The following is a 23,602-nucleotide window of genomic DNA, read 5'->3' as shown; positions in this document are numbered from 1 at the left end:
GCTGGGCTAAGCTGGGGGAGGCGTGGGGGGTAGGCTGAGTGCACACCCAGAGCATGGATATGGAAGGCAGGCAGACTTGGTCTCTTTGGTCCTCTGTCTTGTGACTGGCCTGTGGCCTCTGTTCTCAGGAGGTGATGCTCCATGCCCCAGCAGTGATGCCCTGTCCTCCTTTCTCCCCACCCTCCCCCCCCTGCAGCCTCGGCTTTCATCATCGCCATGCTGCTGGCCAGCCTCAACAGCTGCTGCAACCCCTGGATCTACATGCTCTTCACGGACCACCTCTTCCACGAACTCGTGCAGCGCTTCCTCTGCTGCTCGTCCAGCTGCCTGAAGGGCCGCCGGCCCAGGGAGGCAAGCGTCAGCAAAAAGAGCAACTCGTCGACCTTTGTCCTGAGCCCGGACAGCTCCAGCCAGAGGGACTGCTCACAGCCGTCCACGGTGTGACCGGCGGGGCCAGGACCACCCCTCTTGGCTTGGATTGTACAACAGGGACAGTCTGGCCATTGGTGGTCGTGTACGTGTGTGTATAAGGTACCTTTCAGTTTGTGCCCCTCCGCACCTTGTGGGGCTCGAGTGGGGTGGGGAAGTGGTCTCCATGGGGGAAGGTGATAGGGTGACTCAGCCATCAGCCGAGCCCCGATCTACCCTGGGCTCCCACGGGTGCTCCTGCTGCCCGACCCCACTGTTTCATCTGGCTGCTGGATGGGTTGTGGGTTTGTTTTGTTTTGTTTCCCCTGGACCTGTAATTTCACTCCAGTATCATTTTGCTCCTTTATCCTGGGGTCTTGTGAAAGGTAGTAAGTATAGGATTGGTGACCAGATGGGTGCGGAAGCCTAGTGTTCTGAGCTTGGGATGAGAAATGGGACCTTGGTGGTGATGGTGCTGATATCCTCCTGGCCTCAGAGTGCTTCTGCCTTTGAGTGGACTGGTGCTAGCGTCCTTGAGCGCCAGCTTGTCAGATGGTAGCCCTAGAGCAGGAGATTCTCTTAGGAGACTGTCTGGCACAGGCAGCCAATTAAAACTTGGGTTAAAAATATTTAAGAGGAAAAAAATGTTTAAGAAGCTAATACTTTAGAAGCAGTTGGGAAAGAAAAGGAAATAAAAGACATCCAGATTGGAAAAGAAGTAAAACTCCTTACAGATGATGTGATTTTGTATATAGAAAATTCTAAGGAATTCATGCACACACATGCACACACAAACGCATTGGAACTAATACATGAATTCAATGTTGTGGAATACAAGGTCAATACAAAAATCAAGTGTATTTCTTTACACTGGCAATGAACAGTATGAAAATGAAATTAAGAAATAATTTCATTTATAATAGTATCAGAAAGAAAAGGAATAAATTTAATGAAAGAAGTGCAGGACTTACATCCTGAAAACTACAAAATATTGTTGAAAGGAATAGAAGACTTAAATAAATGGAAAGACATCCTGTGTTCATGGCTCAGAGACTTAAATATTGTTAAGATAACAGTACTCTCCAAGTTGATCTCATAGATTCAGTGTAATCCCTATCAAAATCCTAGCTGGCTTCTTTGCACAAATTGCTAAGATGATCCTAAAATTCACATGGAAATTGTACAAATAATAGAATAGCCAAATAAACCTTGAAAAACAGGGACAGAGTTGATGGATTCACCCTTCCTGGTTCAAAACTTATTACAAAGCTACAGTAATCAAAAGAATGTGATATAGACAAAAAGACAGATATATAGACCAATATAATGGAATAGAGAGTTCAGATATAAACCCTTATGTTTATGGCCAAAAGATTTTTGACAAGTGTGACAAGAGAATTAAATTGGGGAGATTGTCTTTTCGATAAATGGCGCCTGGACAGCTGGATATCCACATGTAAAAGAATGCGGTTGGACCTCTACCTCATACTACATACAAAAATTAACTCAAAATGCATCAGCCTAAATGTAAGAGCTAAAACTATAAAAGTCTTAGAAGACAACATAGGGCTAAATATTTGTGACCTTGGGTTAGGCCATGGTTTCTTAGATAATGACACCCAAAACAGAAGTCAAAGGAAGAATAGATAAATTGGACCTCATCAAAATGGGGCGCAAAACTTTCGTGTTTCATAGGGCACTGTCGAGAAAGTGATGACAGCTCATGGAATGGAAGAAAATATTTGGAAGCCATATACTTGTATCTAGAATACATCAAGAACTCTTACGATTTAAGAATGAAAAGCCAAATAACCCAGTTTAAAAAATGGGCAACATATTTGAACAAACAAGTGAATAGACGTATTTTCGTATCTCTCCAAAGAAGAGATATAAGTGGCCCATAAGCACGTGAGAAGGTGCTCAGTATTAACTCACGAGGGAAATGCAAATCAAAACCACAGTGAAGTAGCACTGCACACCCACTAAGACGGCTCTAATCATGGGCAATGATAGGTGCTGGCGAGCATGGAGAGAAACTGGAGCTCTCCTCCATCGCTCGTGGGAAGGCACAATGGTGCGGCCAATTTGGAAAACAGTTTGGCAGCTCCTGAAAAAGTTAAACATAGAATTACCATGTGAGCCAGAAATGCTACTCCTAGGTATTTACTCAAGAGAAACGGAAGCATATATACACACAAAAACTTGTCCACAAATGTTTATAGCAGTATAATTCATAATAGCCAAAAATGGAAATAACCCAAATACCTACCAACTGATGAATGGATAAATAAACGTAGTGTATCTATGCAATGGCACATTATTGAACTATGGAAAGAAAGGAAGTACTGACACAGGCTCCAGCATGGAGGAACCTTGAAAACATCATGCTAAGTGAAAGAAGCCTTGCGAAAAGCCACATACTCCATGATTCCATTTATATGAAATGCCCGGAATAGGCAAAATTACCAAGACAAATTATACCACAGTGGTTGCCGGGGGCTGGAGGCTGGGCTGGGTGGGGCGTGACCGCTGAGCGCCATATGGGCTTTCTTTGTGGTGATGAAAATTTTCTTTGGTTAGTGATGTGCACGATTTTGAGAATATGCTAAAAGCCACTGAATTAAATACTTAAAATAATGTTGACGAGCTGAATTCAGAGGCAACCAGCTTGAAGGATGCATTTCTTGGAATCTCTTACCTCCCAGAACTTTTGTTTCTCACTGACTCACCATTTCAGAAGAATCCATGGTTTTCTTACTCAGTTTTCCTGCGAGAGATGGTGTTTCCGGTTTCAGCAAAAGTACCAGCAGTGATAATACCCGGTAAACGTGTCGTCAGATGTCCTCTCAGCCTTGAGGTACAACATGACTGTGTCCAGGAAACACCTTTAGTCGTTAAATACAGGCCGTTATAGATCAGAGGTTTTCCGACTGGGACTGGCCAGCTCAGTGGCACTCTGGGGCACTTTTTTTATTTGCACATATATATTTTTGGACTCACTGTGACACAGCAAGAGCATTTCCCAAAGCCCCAGATCTCCACACACACTTTCCTCTTCTCCCTCCACACTGCATTGTATACACACGTGCACATACGCACACAGTAGAACGAGCTAGCAGGGTCTGGATGTTCAGGGAGAAGAGAGGCGTGCACTGAAATGCCAGTGTTCGAAACCCCAGCATTTAGGATAAGATCTTCAGTATAACTGGAGACTGAGGACGATGTCATCTTTGAGCCCGGAGGCAGTGCAGTGTTGCTGTGACGGGCGCTTAGTGTCAACACCAGCCAGTCCTGGCTCTTTGGGAAGCTACCAGGGTTCTGGTTTGGGGTTCCGTGCCCACATCCAGGACACTGGGCACCCTGGGTGCAAGTGCAGCAGTGGTGGGGTCTGTTGGCATTTGAGCCTCTCTGCTCACCAGCCAGAGACGCCCCATTCTCTGCTGTTCCCCGGAAAGTTGCCATTCTAGCAGCCGCCAGAGGCCACTGGGGATCAAGGAGACAGCCACTCAATAGATTTTTCTGACCACGGGCACAACCTTGCTGAGAACCCAGGAGTTGCAAGGTTCTTGGGCACCAGAACCAACTGGGACACCTTCCTCATTCTTCTCCCGTGAAAGCTCTGGTTGGGACCTTGGCTCTCATTATGGCACAGGAGTCTTTTGTAGCCAGTCAGTGACATTTGATTCCAGCAGCGCCGCTGGCTACACGCCCGTCCACTCCCAGTCTCGTCCTGGAGAGTATTTTCACAATCGCTTGCTCCTTCCCCAACCGAAGTCTGGAAGAAGGAGAGTAGGGGTCCAGGACGCTGCCTGGGGCTTGGTCGTTTCTGTCCTCCTCTGGACCCCACTCCTAAGGTCCTCCAGCCGCCTTTGCCCACCGTTTCAGGCCTGTTTACAAACCTAACACGTGCCTGGAGGTGCCAATAAATTGGAGCGCGCAGATTTTCTTCCGGAATGTTTCATTGTTCTGATGTTGAAAAGTGAAATGCGAACAGTTGAGGACTCAGAGCCTTATTTCTTTAGGCCCTGAAAAAAGTCTGTCACACCATTTGGTCTCCCTTGGGGGATGGGTCTATGGGTTATGACTGCAGGAAGCTGCCTTTTAAGAAGATCCTGGTTTCAAAGTGCTCGACCTTTTGTGTTTAATTGCGATGAAATGCCCCTAAATGCAGAATGTGAATTCCTCGATCTTGTTCTAGTTGGTGACTTTCTGTGGCACCTGCTCTCTGTGCTCATTGGTGAATGATGTGCCCGGTAATGAGATGCCTGCTTCATTGGCTGCTTTATAGAAGGTGCACTTAATAAACATATTTTTTTCCATAGATTGCTTTGCCTTCTTTCTTTAACCTGAGAACAGTGACCACATCTGGTGGCTTACAGACTTGAATCGCCATAAATCTGTCTGATTATGACACAGGTGCATCTGAGCTGTGGCAGGTAGGGGGTGGGGGCAGGAGGGGACCTGGTCCCAATCTCTTGGGTCACAGGTACTCTGACTTATCAGAGTTCTGTCGGAAGATGCGCTAAGAGCCAGGAACAAACCTCTTGTACGGTGTAGCCACACCCACCGTGTGCCACTGTCTAACTCCAGACGTAATGGGCTAGATTGTCACCTTGAAGAGACCCTAAGGCATATTTCTTCCAGTGGGATATGGGGGCCACCTGCAGAATCACAAGTGGTTTTGTGTTTGTTCCTGGGCTCCACTACTGAATCACAACCTGCGTCTTAAACAAGAGTCCCTGATGAGCCGGACGTCGCGTATGAGAGAGAGCAGAATGCCACCCCCTCCTCTGGCCCGTTTTCATCACGCCCCCAGCGTGCTGTCCTGCCAGCTACTTCTTGGGGCCGGGGGTCCCCAGAAGGAACAACACCTCAGACATACATGCATCTGGATGTGTGTCCTTTCTCCAGCCCCGTGAGCTTCACGGGGGATGGAGCACCTGCCGTAGCCTGGCCCTTAGAGAAGGAGAGCCAGCTTGAAAAATAGGCGTCAGGGTCAAGTCAGGTCACAGCAAATGCGGCGATGGTCAAAAGTCTGCGTAGGGCTTCCCTGGTGGCGCAGTGGTTGAGAGTCCGCCTGCCGATGCAGGGGACACGGGTTGGTGCCCCGGTCCGGGAACATCCCACGTGCCGCGGAGCGGCTGCGCCCGTGAGCCATGGCCTCTGAGCCTGCGCGTCCGGAGCCTGTGCTCCGCAACGGGAGAGGCCACAGCAGTGAGAGGCCCGCGTACCGCAAACAAAACAAAACAAAACAAAACAAAACAAAAGTCTAAGTAACCCAAGATTCCAAGTCTGAAACGGATGGTCTAACAATGTGAGAGACGTTTGATGGGGAGGCCCTTTGCAAGGGAGTAAGCGATGTTGGCTTATACCTGTTAGCGGGAGGAGCCTGGGCTCTGCGTCCACTTGAGAACATGAAGAGCCCCAGGTAGAGCAGAGAGCAGTTGGCTGGAACCACAGCACGAATGTGGCTAGCTGTGTACCTTTTGGCAAGTCGGCTGACCTCTCTGGGCGGTGACTTCCTTGTTTGCAAAAAGTAAGGGATGATGATGAAGTGTTCAGGAGGAAAATATACCAATATCTGCAGCTTATTTAAAAATGCCTAAAGAAAGGTGAGATTGGTGGATGATAGATGGATGGCGATGCAACAAAGGAGGAGCAGGGAACTGAATCGTAGAGCCTAGATGGCGGGTAGATAGGTGTTCACGGCAAACCTTTTCAACATTCCTCGCTGTTTGAAAATGTCATACGAAAATACTCGAAAAAACGAAAATGGGTAAAAAGAGCTAAAATGGACATTAGAGATCATTTCATGCAGGATTAAACTGAGGCCAGAGAAGGCAACTAGGTGGAGAGGCAGAACCAAGGCTGCCTGTGCCCTGTCTCTGGTTCATGTGCCGTTCCCTCTACCTCATTGCCCCAGGACCCTTGGGCGCATGGCCGGCTGCCAGTGAGGTGATGCCTCTGAAAACAGGCCAAGTGTTTTGGAACCTGAATTTTATGAGACTTAAATGGGTGTTGCATGAAAAAAAAAAGGGTCATATAGGATTGGGGGCTATTGGCCTAAACAGCTTTCTTTTCTGCGGGACTTGTCAGAGCCTTTAATGTACTAATGTCTATTGAAAAATCTCTAAGAGAAATATGGAGCATTTTCTAAACAAATTTAAGCGCAAAAGCCACCCCCCTCCTTTTTCTGAGGACTTAGTTCTGGAAACACCCTTGGGAAAAGCATCCCTAAAGAATGTAAGATTTCTGGGGGTTTTGTTGTTGTTTTGTTGCTGCTGAGTGTAGGTGGGCAGGAGGTGGGACATATCCTTTCCATTGCCGTTTATTTCCATTTTACTTCCATGGTGAGTCCACATATGCTTGAATAGGGCCTTATGCCATCACCACATCTGCGGGGCTGAGGGTGTACATGCCAAGAGGCAGTGCCAGGGGCTCAGTGTCTGAGCCAAAGGGGAGCTTTGAACCCAGGCCCTGCCCTCAGTGGAGCCCAGGGAGTATCACCTTCCCCTTCTAACCCAGCGGCCATTTTCTTCTGTGGGTGACCCCTGGCTGGCCCAGGGGCAACAGAAATCAACAGGAAATAATCTCCCAAGGAACAGATACCCAGCAAACAAGAATTCCCAGAGAAACCAAAATCTGGTTCTTGCATTTGGCCAAGAGAAGGGCCGATCAGCTTGCCCCTCCTGCTTCTCAGGGCAGAGAAATATATTTCTGGAGCTGGTCAGGACGCGCACCCACCTTATGGACACATGCAAAACACAGCATTTCCCAGATGCAGCCGGAAACCCTTTATTGGAGCCACCCTGCTAACGCCAGCAGTCACTGGTGGTTTCCTGGGGGGGAGGGGGTGTGTCCAGGTGGGAGCTGAGGGCTGGATTGTGCCGTTACAGTACAAGTGAATGCAAAGATTTGCGGTAGCTGCCTCTTAGCCAATGATCTTCCTGGCACCCGGTCATGGGGGGTGTTGTGGTGGGGCAGGGGGCGGAGGGAAGGCCACTGCGCTTCTGTGGCGGGCTGTCTTTTCTCTCCAGCTTCCCTGCTCTGTGTGCTCCCGTCTTGGGGGGAAGCAGCGGTCCCCAAGGAGAAAGAGCTTGCCGGCAGCCCCGCAGAGCCTGATGGTGGGGCCAGCCCAGCGGGGCTCCCCTGCCCCGCCACCCCTGCTGCCCACCCAGCCTCATACTTCTTTCCGCAGCATCACCTTGATGTTGCTGCAGACCTGGCCCAGGGCAGCGAAGAGTGGGTTGCAGAAGGTGCGGATGCAGAGCGAGTAGATGTGGCTGATGCACTGGATCTCGATCAGGTAGCTCTTGATGCAGGGCACCACCGCCCAGATGTGGCAGAAGGAGATGCAGGCGAACAGGAAGCCCCAGAGCAGGGCCAGCGGGACCCCCAGCAGTGTGGACAGCAGGCGGTAGCACCAGTACTTGGAGACGGTGAAGGTGGTGTAGCTCACCTTCCACACGCCATCAAAACTGTAGGTGCCCACGGGCTCCGCGATCACGTCTTCGAAATCCACCTGCAGGGGTGGGAGGGGGAACCCTCAAGTCACAGCAGCCACCCACTCCTCAAGCGTCAGAACCCCCTGGGGGGCTTGTTAAACCAGGTGGCTGGGCCCCACCCCCTGGGATTCTGACCCCGGTGAGTCCAGGGTGGGGCCTGAGATCCTGTATTTCTGACAAGTCCCAGGTGATGCCGGTGCTGTCCCAGAGCAGAGAGGAACAAGAGCCGGTCCACTTCTCTCTCTCATGGATGGATCAGAGGCCCCCAGGAGTTGAGTAACTTACTAAAAGAAACTAAGTTAGAGGCAGACCACGAGCCGTGGCTCTGAAATTCTATTATTTTGTGATCCTAGGGAATTGGACAGTCATCCTGAAAAAATGTACCGGCTGCCTGCCGATAGGATGATGAACAGGCGAAGGTTCCTGCCCTCCTGGAGCTTACGGCAGGCAGCTACACCACAGTGACCAGTGCTCCGGTAAGGGAAGGACAGGCCGTGTGCACCCACAGGGTGACATTTAACTTAGCCTGGGTGTCAGGCTTCCTGGAGGAGGTGACATCTAGCTAAGCGGATACCTAGAGGTAGCCAGGGGGAGGGAGGAGTTGTCGGCTGGAAAAGAGCGTTTGGGGCACCAGCTGCTGCGACCCAGTGGGATAGACAGTGTGTGCTCCTGGGGAGATGTAGGTGCTTCTGGAAGGCCAAGCGCAGGCCCAGGCCGGAGGGAGGCTGGAGAGGCCAGGCGGGGCAAGCATGGGGGCTGGAGTGCAATGAGAGCCACTCAGGGCTTTTGCACAGGGTGTGGCTCGGCTGGATCTGAGCTTTTTTTCAGTTGAGGTATAATTGACATCTAACATTATATTCATTTCAGGTGTTCAGCATAATTTGATTTTGTATATGTTGGGAAATGATCACTGCGCTGAGTGTAGTTAACGTGTGTCGCCACGCATAGTTACGTATTTGTGTGTGTGATGAGACCTTTTAGGACTACTCTCTTGGCACCTTTTAAATAGACGCTGCGTACAGTGTTGTTAACTGTAGTCACCATGCTCCACTTTACATCCCCAGGACTTACTTATAACTGGAAGTTTGCACCCGTTGAGCCCGTTCACCCATTCCACCACCCCTCTCCCCGCCTCTGGAAACCACCCGCCTGTCCTCTGCATCTCTGATCTGAGTTCTGAGTGGCTCATTCTGGCTGCCGCAGCTGTGAGGATGCACGTGGGGGGCGAGTTGGGAGCCGTCGCCGAATCCCGCCCGGTTTGGGGTCATGGAGGTGTTTAGAGGGAGGTGCAGCGGCCTGAGAGCTGTGTTAGGATCCAGCACGTGGTGAGGTGAGGGCCGCGGCGTCCTGGCTGGTGGAGGCATCTGGTGTCTGAGCGCAGCGCCCGTGGAGGACACAGGCTTTGCTCTCCCCACGCTGGTCCTGCAGCGACCTCAGACCTTCCTCTGCCGCTGCCCACCCCATTCCTCCTTTGCAGCTGCGAGGAACGTGGGCATTCAGAGAATCCTGCTCACGCATCCCACTGAAATGGTGACTGAGGCCCCATTTGGGAAGACGGAAGAAATACAAAAGATTGCTTTCAGCCAAGTCACTGAACCTTTCGCTAATCCCCGCTGTGCATTAAGCACCGTCATAGCTACTTTCTCATATGTGATTTCATTTAGTGGCACTGAGCCTTAGCTGTCTTGTCTGTAACATGGGGGCAGTGTGTTCCTGGGCTGTTTTCATAGTAGTTGGTTGAATGAATGCATGATGGATCAGACTAATTGGCGGGGGGAGTGGGGACCAGTGATGCCAGAGCTCAAACTTCAACTCCCAAGTGAACCGTTTTCCTACTTTTTGAGGGGAAGGGGATCCCCTCTATGCCTAAAGTTATTATTAAAATTACTTTTTCTTATAACATAGCCACATTGCAGAAAATTAAGGGAATAGCAAAAACAAAACACAAGCATCTCCCATTTGTATTTCTCTAGTACTAAAATTATTATTGCTTTGGTGTTTTTCTTTCCAGTGTAACTCTTTTGGTGGGGGGGGAGTGGACATGACCATGTTGTATGTCCAGTGTTGAGGCCTGTTTTTCTCGTGTGGCTGGATTCTGAGCTCCTGTGCCAGGCCTCAGATCCCTGGGTTCCCCTGGAGACAGCTGAGGATGCAGCCCCACCCTGGGGATGGTACGTTGTTGTGGAGCAAAGTTCACGGGGTGAGATTTCAGGCTGCAGGCGATGTTCAGAAGCTGACTTGGGTGGGCAGAGGTCCTTCCGGGACCCGCTCATACATCTCAACCTCCAGCTTTCTCTCTGAAGGGGTTTAGCAGAGGTCACATAACCTCTCAGATGGCCCCTGGATGGAAGGGAAGGGCTGGAAGGAGGAATATGAATATGGTCCTCATCTCCTTGGAAAGGGTGGCACTGCTTCCTGGAGGCCTTCTTGGAGGTGGAGGTGGTGTCTGGCTGGGAGTTTGGGGGGCTGGGGGTTTGGAGGCAAGAGCAGGAGTAGTGTGCTGGATGTTTGTAAAAGAAGGCCCAAGTTGCTTGGGGAACGTCCCATGGCTTTGGAGAGTGGATGGAAAGGGCTGGCATCTTTCTACATCTGGTCTATATGGGCAGAAATCCAGAGTTGCTGTTGCTTGCAGATCCAAGAAGCTGGGGACTATAGGCCCTGGGGGACCATCCCAACGTTGACCTGGTACATGCACCATGATTGTGGAGATTCAGTCAAACCCCCAGGGCCTGGATCCTGCCGACTGAGGTGTTCTGACCTCTGAAGCCCGCCCCTCCCCTATCATGGCCGTGCCCGGCCTGTGCCTGTTGCCTCCTAGCCCCCGGGCTGGGCTCTGGATCCTGGTGTGCCCCCAGGAACTTGGGTAGCAGAGGGAGGCCTTTGGGTGGAGGCGTGCTCCCCGCCTTTATCCAGCAGGCTCTCCCTCCTTCCTCCTCTCTCCCATTCAGCGCCTGGGGCCGCTACTGCCCCTCCTGCGACTGTTCCTTAGGACCGTGTCTCCCCACTCACAGATGACCCAGCCCTGCCTCCTCACGTCCAGCTGGGCAGACAGGTGCATCTGGGCGTCCTGATTCTAATCTAAGCTCTTCACGCGGCCCCAGCCAGGGTCAGACCCCGAGGCAGTTGCTGGCTCTCAGGGAGGGTGACTGTCCCCTCTGAGGTCTGGTCCTTGTTGGCCAGAGAGACCTGCCCCAGGGCAGGGCCCCCAGCCCCTTCTTCGCAGCCGCCCACTCTGCTCCAAGCAGGCAGCAATTCCCCTGCCCCTCGGCAGCCCAGCCTGCTTTGTTCACTTATTCCTCCATTCAACACGTTTGATGATTTGTGTCTGGCCTCTAAGAGGCGGCAAAGTGGAAAAGAGCCCTTGACTGAAGTTGCAGTGCTGAGGTTTGAGTCCAGCTCTGCCTCTTATTGGCTCTGTGACCTTCAGCAAGTGTCTTAGCTTTCATATGCCTCGCTTTCCTAGATTGATTTCATTAGGTTTATCGGAGGATTGAATAAGATACGACATGTAAATACTCAGAACATGGCCTGGCACAGAATCCCTGATCACTAATTGTTAGCTGCTGGTGGCCGTTACAGAGCGCTTTCTTCAACAGGAAGCTAGGGTCCCAAAGGTGGGTTTGCACACCAGCGCAGCTGCTGATCTGATGAGTGACCTTGGCAGATAACCTCTTTGAGCTTCATTTCCTCAACTGTAAAATGTGTTTGCTACTTCTTACAACTCTGTTATGAAGAACAGAAGTAATTTCTTTTCCATCCATCCATTTCCCCCCATCTGTTCATTTACCCATCCATCTATCTATCCATTCTCCCATCCATCCACCCACCTATCCATCCATCCATGGATCCATCAGTCTATCCATATGCATCCATCCGTTCATATCCATCTACCTATTTATCAGCCTGTCTATCCATCCATCCATCCATCCATCATCCACCAATTCATACCCATCCATCCATCCATCCAAACAACTATTTATTAAGCACCCGCCTTGTGCTAGGCACACCTCCTCTTGGGCAGTGCTTAGTACAATACACGGTAGCTGCCCAGTGACAGTAATCGTTTGTTCAATTGCTCTGAAGTTCCTATGAAAATATATCTCAGAAAAGCTGCTGACACCCAGATCGTAAATACGACAGTTCTCCAACCTACCTGGTCATAAATGTGTGTGTGCGTTTGTACTCAGCCTGCGCAGGTAAGATGGATGGGGTCCTCTTTTCCCTCCTTTTCTGCTATGGTAATAATCCTGCCCCCAAGGATCTCTCTGCCTGTTAATGATTTTTTTTTTTTTTTTTTGCACAAAGTAGAAGCTGTTGTTGCTGGCATTTGAATTATTTCAAGTAATTGCCTTAGGCACTGTGCACAGGGCAACAGCTCCGTTGTCTGTGAATGCGAAAATATGCTCTCAGAGGGACAGGTAGTCCTGGGAGGAGGAGGCCGTTCCTAATCAGGACTGAGCACTGAGACCGCTCTCTGGTCACCGCGCTAGTTTGGGGAGATATTTATAAGGCCGGCTCAGGCAGCCCCGGGCAGACGCGCCAGTGTATCAGAGGCGCACGGTGACTTCATTTCTTAATTCGTTTCTGGAAGTGGAGGGGAGATGGCTGCTGGCAGGGGGCTCGGGCCGTGGGCGGAGCCTCAGGAGGCGGGGCTGGCTGTGGGAAGGGGAGAAAGGGGCTGCTCGTAAGGTTGGTGTCCCCTTCTCTGGCATATTTATTTTTGGAACAGCAAGACAGCCAGTTGATTCATCGGAACCGGCCAGCGCCGCTCCCGCCGTCCCCAACAGGGTGGGGAAGGTGCAGGACAGCAGAGCTGGGGCGGCGGTTGAGGGGGAGGCCAGACGCCACACCCACTTCAAAAATGCCTCCCCCGCATTCCTGCGTGACTCAGTCCTTGGGCATCCAGGGCCCTGCGCAGTTCAGACAGGCGCTCTGTGGGTGGGGGGAACGGCTCTCGGCAGGGGGACAGATATCTGGGACCAGTTTCCACTTGTTCAGCGTATCACTGTGTGATTTGAGACCTGGTACTTGCCCTCTCTGGGCCTGTGTTTTTTGTTTGTTTTCAGTTTTTTGTTTGTTTGTTTTAACTCTGCCGAGAGGATTGGACCAACATCCCTAGTGACACGGAGTTAGTTTCGGGAGTCAAGACCCAAAGGAGTGGCTTAGCTTTGTTGGGTCTTGGTTTTCTCACCTATTACCTTGCTATTTAAAGAGTGGTCCACAGTCACTGCCCCCTTCCCAGCAAGGCAAGTACAGAAGTTGAGAGTAGGCATTTGGAAATAGTCACAGTGATGTGAGCCAATAATTTTATGTCTGTTGATTCTACTAATAATAAAAATTGGAGCTTACATTGTCAATGCCTATTTTTCCGTTCATCTCTCTAGTAGTTAATTTTTATTGACTTTTACGATTCGTGTACAACAGATTGGAATAATAATAATAAAACTGACCTTTCACCCAGATAGCCTGAGAAGCACTGGCCTGTAAAGTTAAAGCTTTAGCTGCAGAATAGCTGAGAAACGGCAAAGCTCTGCTTCACGTGTTATAATTGGCAATAACGTGAAAAGATGCTCAGCATCACTAATTATCAGAGAAATGCAAATCAAAAGCACAATGACGTGTCACCTCACACCAGTCAAAATGGCCATCATCAAAAAGTCTACGAACAATAAATGCTGGAGAGGGTGTGGAGAAAAGGGAACCCTCCTACCCTGCTGGTGGGAATGTGAATTGGTAACAGCCGCTATGGAGAACAGTATGGTAGTCCCTTAAAAACTAAAAATAGTGCTACCTTATGACCCAGCAGTCCCACTCCTGGGCATATATCTGGAGAAAACCATAATTTGAAAAGATACATGTACCCCAGTGTTCACTGAAGCACTGTTTACAATAGGCAGGACATGGAAGCAACGTAAATGCCGATCAACAGAGGAATGGATAAAGAAGATGTGGTACCTGTATATTGATACAATGGTATATTACTCAGCCATAGAAAAGAACAAAACGATGCCATCTGCAGCAACATGGATGGACCTAGAGATTGTCATACTGAGGGAAGTAAGTCAGACCCAGAAAGACAAATACCATATGATATCGCTTATATGTGGAATGTAAAAAGATGGCACAAATGAACCTATTTACAAAACAGAACTAGAGTCACAGATGTAGAAAACAATCTTATGGTTACCAAGGGGGAAAGGGGGCAAGGGATAAATTGGGAGGTTGGGATTGACACATACACACTACTATATATAAAATAGATGACTGATAAGGACCTCCTGTATAGCACAGGGAACTCTACTCAATACTCTGTAATGACCTATATGGGAAAGGAATCTAAAAAAGAGTGGATACATGTATATGTATAACTGATTCACTTTGCTGTACACCGGAAACGAACACAACATTGTAAATCAACTGTACTCCAAAAAAATTAATTAAAAAATAGAATTCTATACAATCTGGGATAACCATAGTAACGCCCACAATTTGGCCCTTGTAGGTGTCTGTTTCTGGCCATGTGTCTTACATCCAGCATTTCGCCCAGCCTGTAAGGGACGAGCAGGGGTGGAGCGCACGCTGGCCTGACATCAAAGCCTGAGCCTGAATTTCTCCTGCTGTCTCCCTGATCAGGGTCATCGCAGGACCAGGTACCTCAGCAGGAGGTGAGGCAAGAATGCAACACAGACTGGTTCTGAGGGCAGGAAGAGGGGGGGCCAGGGATTAGTGGGATCTTGGGGTCCAGGGCATCCTACAGGGGGTGCCTGGGGCACCTGGCCTGGAGGTAAGGACACTTGGGTTCATATAAAGGAACTGTGAAGAGACCAAGATAACAGAGGGTGACCGGGGTGGGGGGTGTGTGAAGAGAAGGGATCCACCAGAGGAGCCCTCATCAGATCTCAGAGCCCTGTCCTTGCCCGTCTCTTCCCTTCCCTCCCTGCCCCCTTAGTCTCTGCCTTCGGGAAGGCTGGTGCGGTGGACTGGAGAGTAGTAGGAATGGCCCTGGGTTGAGCTGTAGGTTAGCTGTGCACCAGCTTCTGGGGGGAAGTTAGCTAGTCTCCAAAGATGACCCCAGATTGGTCATGCCTCTCAGCACACAGTCTCAGACCATAGGGAGTCTGGGCTTGCCCTGTGACTCGCTTTAACCGCCAGAATGCTGCAGAGGAGATGCTGCTGCAACTCATGAGAGGCCGCCAGTGAGACCAGCAGAGCTGCCCAGCTGAGGCTGCTCAGCCCACAGAACCGAGAGAGCCTCAAAGCCTTGGTGCTTTAAGCATGGAGTTTTAGGGTGATTGTCACACAGCAGTGGATAACTGGTACGCTGTGTCTTTAGGGGAAACTGGTGACAACTCTGGACTGCAGGGTTATCTTCTATAGGACAAGGGGAACTTGTTTGTACTTTAAAGTACAAAGCATTCACTGGCCCTGCCTCATAAAATTTCTGGTGGCAGGGCCCAGAAATCTGCATTTTCACAAGCTCCCCAAGAAAGTGGATGTTTTTAAAAACTCTAGTTGATACACAGGAGTCCCTCCAACACTGTGTTGTAAATACCTCAGTGTGAGTTAATCCAGGGTATAGCCCTTCTTAGAGGTACTTGCCAGGGGTACTTTCCAAAATGAAGGAATTGCCAGTGTGGTATGCCTGGCAGGTCATGACCTTTCCTAATTCAGCCTCAACCTGCCCTTTCTGCCTCCTATCCCACAAATTCCCTTTCAGATTCTCCTAGTCCCATTTTTCGCCTGCAGACAGCGTAGCAAAGAGGTTTCGCCTGTGGGCCAACTCAGCCTAGCTGATGGTCCATGGCTTCCTGGAAACGTGCTGTGATCCATTAGTAATGTCCGCCACGGACATAGGCAGGGGAGTGGCAATACCCGTTCCTCACGTTTTCTGATTCTGCCCATCACTCTCCTCTATGTTGTGGCCTTTGCTTATTTTGTTCCCTCTTCTTGGAAAGCCTGATGCCCCCTTTCCACATTTTACTTTTTTCTTATTATTTATGCACCTTGGGTACCACCTCTCCATGAAGCTGGTGCCTGACTTTCCCAGATGAAAGTGATGTCTTCCTCCTTCCTGTGACCCTTCATCTGGCACTGATTTAAGGCATTTATCACCTCCACCTGTGCATTCTCATTGTTTTTAGTCTCATCTTCTCTGTCTGTTGGAATTCTTGGATTCTTGGAATCTGTTGGATTCTTCTCAAGAGGAAGCACCAGGTCAGTTTCATCTTTGTGAAACAGGGTGTCCAGATGGGCCCACAGTGGGAGCAGAGTTTGGAGACCTTGGGGGAAGGAGGGTTACTGGGTCCTCTGGGTGTTTGTTAGCCTAAGCTGAGAGGCAGAAGGTGCTGTCTGTGTGCTTTTCTGAAGGGGGAGGGTCTTGTGGCAGATGTGGGTTGGAGGTAGGTGGGAACTAGTGTGATGGGCTGGGGTCAGGTCTCTCCCTCGGCCCTGGTTGAAGGGCCGGCCCTGAGTGCCTGAGGGGAGTGGTTGAAACCAGAAGCTGAAGGACCTGCCTGCCGAGGGGTTCATATGTCCCTGCTCTAGGGCCTGGCTGCCTAAGTGTGAGTTGGGGAGAGGGAGGGGTGTTGATGAGAAAGCCCTGAGACCTCTCACAAATAACTGGTGGACTTTGGGGTGGGACTGGGGGCCTGCAGGAATGCACGAGGAAGGGGCTGGAGGCTTTGCAATCTGGGTCTGAAGGGAATGGTGTCCTCGCTGACCGGCTGGAGTGCCAGGGACCGCTGGCCTCCTTTCCCGCCCCCCAAGAGCCTAGCATGGGCCCTACACGCAGTGGGTCTCACTTGCTCATTGCCACGTCCTCTGCCACAGCACAGAGCCTGGAACGGAGCAGGTGCTCAGGAATGACTCGTGGAATCGATGTTCCATGAATGGTGGTGATGGTGGGGGTGAGGGGAATGAGGTGAGCCTCTCCTCTGCCCAGGCCCAGCCCGGAGCTGGGAGATTACAGTCAAGACTGCTGGGCTGTGCGGAGCTCTCCCTCAGCTGTTGGCACTCACTTTCCAGCCTGGGTTCAAGGGTAGCACCAGGCCTTGCTCAGGGAAGTTTGGGAAAGTTTTGACTCTAGAAATCCAGAGGGAGCACCTCCTTCTGAGGGTCAAATCCAAGGGCCCGGTGGGTGCGTCTCCTGCTCTTCACCCTGGTCTTTTCTGTGTGAAGCCTCAGCAGCTGGCGGTGGAGGGGACGGGTCTCCCTTTTCTCCACCCGGCCTCTGTCTACGCTAGGGACTCAGGCCCAGAGAGGGAAAGGGATTTGCCCAGGGTCACACAGCAAGCTAGAGTCAGGGCTGGGACTAGACTTGGGTCTCTGTAGCCTGTCTTATTTTACCGTCTTACGGCGTCATCCTCACACACGTGGAGCCTGTTCCCACATGTGACACCACCCCGACGGGAGCCTTTCCAGCCTTCATCTTGGCCTGACCTTGTTTCTCTTTCTCTCCATCTCTGTCCCCCTCACCCTCTCGGTCCCTTGTCCTCCCCCCCACCCCCCGGTCCTTTCCCTGGTCGATGAAAGACATCCAAGTGACCCAAAGGCCAGCCTGTTCAGATGGACGTCTCTCTTTCAGCCACACTCTCTCCCATTTCTTCCTTTTCTTCATTCTTTCACATCCCATTACACCAACCTGAAGTCTTCTTGAGCCTGTCTGTGGTATTTATCTGGTTCAGTTTTAGAATCCCTGTTCTAAATTTCAAAACGTTTTCATCTCTCATTAAAAATGAAAGGAAAAGTCAAATAAGTTCCCAAACCAGGGAATGTCCAGTAAATACACCAAATAATCATCTCCTCTCAACAAGAACATTTGTGGGCCTCTTGCTTCACCTTGGAGGCATGGTTTTCTGGGGCTCAGGGCCTCCAGGAGAGGGTAGCTCCCAGCCCCCTGGGAGGCTGCGTAAGCAGCTGCATCCGTGTGGCCGCCCCCATCCCTGCCTTGGATTATAATCTGGGCCTCGAGCCTGGAGCCAGCTCCCTCCTGGCTCACTGGGACCCGAGAGCCCCTCTCCACTTGTCACCTGCTGCGGGATCCTTCAGAAAACACATGCTCCCTAAGGGTCCTCTTTTGCATTCCCGCAGCCGCCAGGGCCCACCAGAGGGGAGCCTGAGTGTCAACGCCGGCCCTGGCTTAGCTCTCTTGTCCTGCAGGCTCCTAATCAGCTCACATTTGCACACCCTTGCTGTGTGCCAGGGACTCTCGTAGGCACTTTCAAACCTCTTATCTCATGCAATCCTCTCGGTCTATTTCTATTGCACAGCGCTGCTCTGAGATCCATTTACCCTGGGGGAATAAATTGTGCTCATTTTACAGGGGGGCCAGTGTCATTGCTTTTAAGTAGAGGAGTCTGGATTTCAAACCACATCTGTTAGTGTCAAGTCTGGGACCGTTGCGTCTAGATCACACTGCACAAACCACGACAAATACTGTTTGACGTGCGTATGGTGCTTTTCAGTTCGGAACGTTCATTCCCTAATTTTGCCGCACTTCCCCAACTGTGCTGTGATGGCCCTCTCTGCACCACAGATGATATTTATAAATACAATAATAGCATAATATGAGCTGTTACAGGGAAATGCCCTGAGTGAGGTAAGGGCACAGGGGAAGGAGCTCCTGGTTGCTTGGAGGAGTTGGGGAAGGCCTCCTGGGCAGGTGACATTTCAATCAGGTCTCGAAGGCTGAGTGGGCGTCCACCACGTGGAGGAGAGGAGGCTGGCTGCTGGCAAAGACACAGGAGGCATGGGAGCTGGAGGTGGGAGGGGAAGGTGGGGGCCAGATGTGCTGGGGTTCGAATGCCATGGGGGGAAGTTAGACTCATGCAGCACGGGAGGTGTCCCACTGAAGGTGACCACGCAGGGCTGTCCTTTAGAACAAGCCCTTAACCCCGCTGTCTAATCCAGTGGCCTTGAGCTATGTACGAGCGCTTGACCTGTGGCTAGTGCAACTGAAGGATTCTAAATTGTGTTTAATTTTAATTAAAATGTAAAAACTGATAGTTAATTCTGTGACTGGGAAACTTGTAAGAATGTCTGGCACAGTTTGGGTTTGTGAATCAGTTTTCGACTGTTTATTATATGAAATCTAAAGACAGAAGGGTTTCTCATAAAAACTTTGGAGTCTGAACTGAGATGCATCCCATGTCTCAGATACACACTAGATTTTGAAGATGAAGAAAGATTATACAATTGTTCACCAATAATTGTTTTGTAGTGATTACACGTTGAAATGATACTATTTTGGACATACTGGCTTAAATGAGAAATATCTTGAAAATTAATTTTACCTGTTTGTTTTTCCTTTTTAAAGTCATGGCTGCTAGAAAACTTAAAATGACATAGGGTGATTGTATAATGGGTCGCATTATATTTCTACTGGACACCACTGGTCTGTGGTTCTGATGTATACAGAGCACCCGGGAGGCCCCCGCACCTGCCCTTTTAAAGGCCCTTCCAGTGACTTTGATGCTGGTTGGTGGGTACCCTTCTCCCAGGAATTCTGCTGTAGTAAGATCCCTGTGGCTACCGGGTGGAGGCTGGACTGAGGGGTGGCCCTGGAGGCAGCCGGGCTGCTGATGGCATCGGGTGAGGAAAGAGGCCTGACTCAGGCCTGGCCGCGAAGGAGACTCCCTGAAGGCAGGGTAACCCTCATACAGGGGTCCCGGTGCCCTCTGAGTGGCCTCTGGCCTGGCCTGGATGCTGCACGTGCCAGGAGCAGGCATGAGTGCTGGGTACAGCCCCCCAGCCTGGGGCAGTGGGGGCCCCTGCAAGGGGCCAGCAGCCCTGCTGGAAACCGCCCTCTGGGGATGAACCCCACACCCACTGTGGAGACCGCAAAATGCCCCTGGCATGGAAAGGGCCCAACTTGGCCGCCTCGTCTGTCCCCAGCCGAGGGCCAAGAGCACACGGGAAGAGCTACAGAGTTGTAAAGTTTCCTTTGCGACTCGCCTGCCCCGCCCCGGTCGATGGTCCTGTATGTGCAGCTGATTCTTTGCTCTTGTTGACACTAAAGGCTCTTTGGGGGTACAAGCTGGTTTGCGGGACGGGGGTGGGTGGGTGGGATTTGGAGAAGACAGAGGAACAGGTCTCTTTTCAGGGAAGCCGATCGCGCGGGAGCAGAGCCTGCCCCTTCCAGCACCCAACCTGACACCCTCCAGGCGGGGGGCGCCGGGGCAGGCCCTCGAGCCTACCTTCACTATGTCCTCGTTAATGTTCTTGGGGTCCCGGTTCACCAGGTCGATCTCCTTGAAGTGAATGTCCTTGACGATCTGGGCCTCCAGGTCTGTGTGCTCCTCGGCCATCATCGTGGAGCTGGGTGACCTGCGAGAGGAGATCGGAGCCGTGTGGCCAGCGGGGCTGAAAAGACCCAGGGCAGGGACAACAGTGTCCCCAGACTTGTGCCGCTGGTGGCTAAATAGGCCCCACCCAGCGTGCCGGCTGACAGCTGTCCCGCATAACTTCAGCCTGCTGCTGGCTGAAGGCTCCGGTGGCAGGCCTCCAAGCTAAAATTAAGACTGGAGCCCTGCAGGAAGGCCCAGCGCTCCTTAAAGGGGGCTGCACGGGCGCTGGGCCTCATTTGCGAGCCAAGGGCCTGGTGTCTCCTGGTGCCCCCGCGGTTGGCTGCTGCTGTGGGACCCTGGTATTTGCGTTTGGGCTCCTGTGGGAAGGAGGTGGGCTCAGCCCCCAGCTCAACCTCTTGCTGGGTGTGTGAGCTTGGGCACACCTCGCCTCTCTGGGCTATCATGTCCCCACCTGTAAAATGGGGCCATAATAATAATGATCGGGGCTCTGCCTACCCTCGTGGAAAGGAGGAGGTGAGCTCGTGGGAGAAAATGCTTCAGAACGGAAATGCTCTCTGGTGGGGATTCTCGTTGGAGCAGTTGGTACCTGCCCTGCTGTTTGATGGCCTGAAGCAGGGCTGAGGTTTTCCCACTTCTAGGGTTTTCCCCGGAGGGGTTGATGGACTGTGGTGTGGGGTAGGTCTGGGGCTGAGACCGGACGCAGACCACCCTCCTCTGCCTTTTGATACCACGTGGAGGGGACCTGGAGTCCACGTTTCTGCCACCCTTCACCCTGTCCCCAGGGACAGCTTAGTGACAGCTTCCCAGATATCCATGGGCCCCAGACACAGCACGGGCATCGGTGGGGTTGCCCTCTCTTAGGTATCTGCTTAGCTTCCCTGCGTCCTCTTCCAGGTCAGCCATCACCCAAGGCCCCCGCCGCATGAAGGGTGACGACTCTGAGTCTCCAGGGTCTGTGCATCCATTCATCACTGACAGACTCATCTCTTTAGGATTTGCCAACAGCTAGGGATAAACAGACCCATCAGGTTAGGTCCCTCCCTGCCTGGGGGAGCCCACAGCCTAGGGGGACAGAATGATCAGAAAATAAGGAATTGTAATACTGTGTGGCAAGTGCTGCATCAGAGTTATGTTACAAAGAACTTGCCTGAGAAGTCCGTAGGAGGCAATGACTTACTCTGAGGACATCAGGGAAGGCTTCCTGGAGGAGGTAGCTTTAGAGTAAGGTGTTGAAAGACAAGCAGGAGTTCACCACATGGAACATTTCAGGTGTCAGAGGGCTGGTAGGAGCCAGAATGCTAAGAATTGTGTAGTGGCTCAAGCACATGCTGTCTGGGGGTGATCTGGGGGTGAGGCAGGGGATAAGTCTTGACTCTGGCCTGGGTGTGAAGGATCTCAAATGTCATACTAAAGAGTATAGATTTTATCTAGAAGTGCTGGGAAGCCATTGAAGACTTCAAAACAGCAGAGGGTCTTCAGTAGATTTGCATGTGAGGAAGCTGATTGGAGCTGATTTGATTGGAGCTGTGTGAGGTTTGAGGCAGGAAGACTAATCGAAAAGCTGGAGGTGATAAAGGCTCTTTCAGTAACTATACTTGGCTACTCATAATAAAGATGTGAAATAGTAGTGGCTTGTCCAAGTTAGGGGCTTTTTTTTTCTCTCTCTCACATAACACAAATAGGTAGTTCAGAACTATGGTGGTGGCTGCATGACGTCATCAGGCACCAGCCCTCCATCTTTCTGTTCTGCTATTCTCCTACCAGAGATCTTGGGGATTTTTTGGAATCATTTCCAAAAAGGGCAGTGTGATTTCAGGATGCATTATTAGAGATATATCGTCTAGAATAATGGAGGTGACCAAGCTACCAAACTCTGCACTGGTCAGACTACACTTGGAGCCTTGTTTGGGGCCTTGGGAAACTAGATGGTATCTAGAGAGGGTGAGTAAGATGGTGTAAGAGCTTGAAACATGTCTTAATGAGAAACAGAACAATTTTGGATTGGAGAAGAGAAGGCTCAGCAGGGAGAAACAGATGAACTTTACTTAAGTCCCTGAAGACTTAAGGAATGAGACTTGTCCTGGGTGGTCCCAAGGACGGGTACATAAGTGGCACACTGCCGCACTCTGGCTTCATTCAACCCAGTGCCTGGCTCGTTGTAGGCTCTCTTGATAGTGATAGCTGGGAGGGTTACTCTTAAGGAAGAACTGACTCTCAGCTGATAGGCTGCTCCAGAAAGGGCTGAGCTTCGCGAGGTCAGACTTGTTAAGTCAGAGAGTGAAAGGGAGTCAAGGATTGGAAAAGTAGAGAGCTGGGCAGACTTCGGGGCCGGCTAGTAAACACTTAGGCAGGACTGGCTACAGAATTTACAGGATCCGGTGAAAAACAAAAATGCAGCGCCCCTCGTTAAAAAGAGATTCCCAATTTCAAGGTGGTGGCAGCGGAACATTAAACCGAGCTCGTGGCATCTTCGAAGCTGGGATCCTGTGGGTTGCGTTTCCAGGAAGTTGACCCAGGTTTCAGGCTCTGTGGGTCATACAGTCTCTGTCACACTGATTCAACTCTGCAATGCGAAGCCTGGAAGCAGCCACAGACAGTACGTAAATCAAGGAGCATGTTTGTGTGAAACTTTATTTATAAAAATAAGCCGCCCTGTTCCTTTGCAAGGGTAGTTACCAAAATAAGGGAGACTGGCCCCTGCCGTTGCTCAGGTGATGCCCACCTGGCTTCCAGGTGAGAGAAAAGAGATGAACCTTTGCCGGCCTCAAGGACCAGCAGTGACAGCGTTGTTCAGAAACCACTCTGGAGCGGCTCTGGGGGAGGGTTTGCGTGCACGTGGTGGGAACAGCAGTCACCGTTTTCTTTCGGACCCAGAGCAGGCCCTGATACCCTAGAGCAGCCGGAGCTTCGGCCTTGGGCCTTGTGGCTTCATTAATAGAGAGGCCTGCTGTCCAGAGGGGATTCTGCAGGCAGGGATTTCTGCATCTGCCTTGGAGCTGTGTGGTGGCTGGTCCAGAGCCCCTCTGATGTTCCATTGACTGGATGCCCTGAAGATGTTTCCATCTGGAACATCACAAGGCGCTAAGATGAGAGAGAGAGACCCTCTGCTCGCCCCATCTCTGCTTTGTCTCCTATAGGATCAGGTCTCTGCTCCGGAAAGAATCCACCCCGCCGTAATTTCCACCTGAGCTTGGGAAGCGAGCTGCATGGCAAGCCCTGGTGATTCAGAGAATGCCCCCACCTCATGGACAGCGTTTAAAACCGGGCCAGCTCAGCTCCTCTGTATCTAGGGGAGCTTTCCTGGGGCCATTTCTTCGTTCAACACGGAGCGACTTGGTGCTGGGGTGGCTGTGCCCAGTGGATGGTGACCGCAGATGAGTGACC

The 23,602-nt window shown here is 51.1% G+C and overlaps 2 protein-coding genes across 4 annotated transcripts in view; one reads left to right on the top strand and one right to left on the bottom strand.

Annotated features, from left to right (window-relative positions):
- The window catches only part of OXTR (oxytocin receptor), a 38,357-nt gene extending 14,966 nt beyond the window's left edge, over positions 1-23,391 (top strand). For 2 of the 3 annotated variants that reach the window (XM_079935649.1, XM_079935647.1), the window contains 4 exons: positions 197-531; positions 7,607-7,714; positions 8,267-8,389; positions 22,650-23,313. In XM_079935649.1, the coding sequence (XP_079791775.1) occupies positions 197-444 (248 nt within the window). In that variant the 3' untranslated portion in view covers positions 445-531; positions 7,607-7,714; positions 8,267-8,389; positions 22,650-23,313. Of the gene's footprint in view, positions 1-196; positions 532-7,606; positions 7,715-8,266; positions 8,390-22,649; positions 23,314-23,355 lie in introns of those variants that run through there. The other variant, XM_079935648.1, reaches the window with a different exon arrangement.
- CAV3 (caveolin 3) lies at positions 7,325-20,221 on the bottom strand (the record flags this gene model as incomplete). Its single annotated transcript, XM_079935650.1, has 2 exons — positions 7,325-7,930; positions 20,108-20,221. The coding sequence occupies 2 exons, from the start codon at positions 20,219-20,221 to the stop codon at positions 7,589-7,591; spliced, it is 456 nt and encodes a 151-aa protein (XP_079791776.1). The 3' UTR covers positions 7,325-7,588.
- Positions 23,392-23,602: the final 211 nt, after the last annotated feature.

The sequence above is a fragment of the Stenella coeruleoalba genome (assembly GCF_951394435.1).
Source record: "Stenella coeruleoalba genome assembly, chromosome: 10".
Taxonomy (NCBI): Eukaryota; Metazoa; Chordata; class Mammalia; order Artiodactyla; family Delphinidae; genus Stenella; species Stenella coeruleoalba.
Note: the sequence above shows the minus strand (reverse complement) of the source record. Positions and strands in the feature narration are given on the sequence as shown.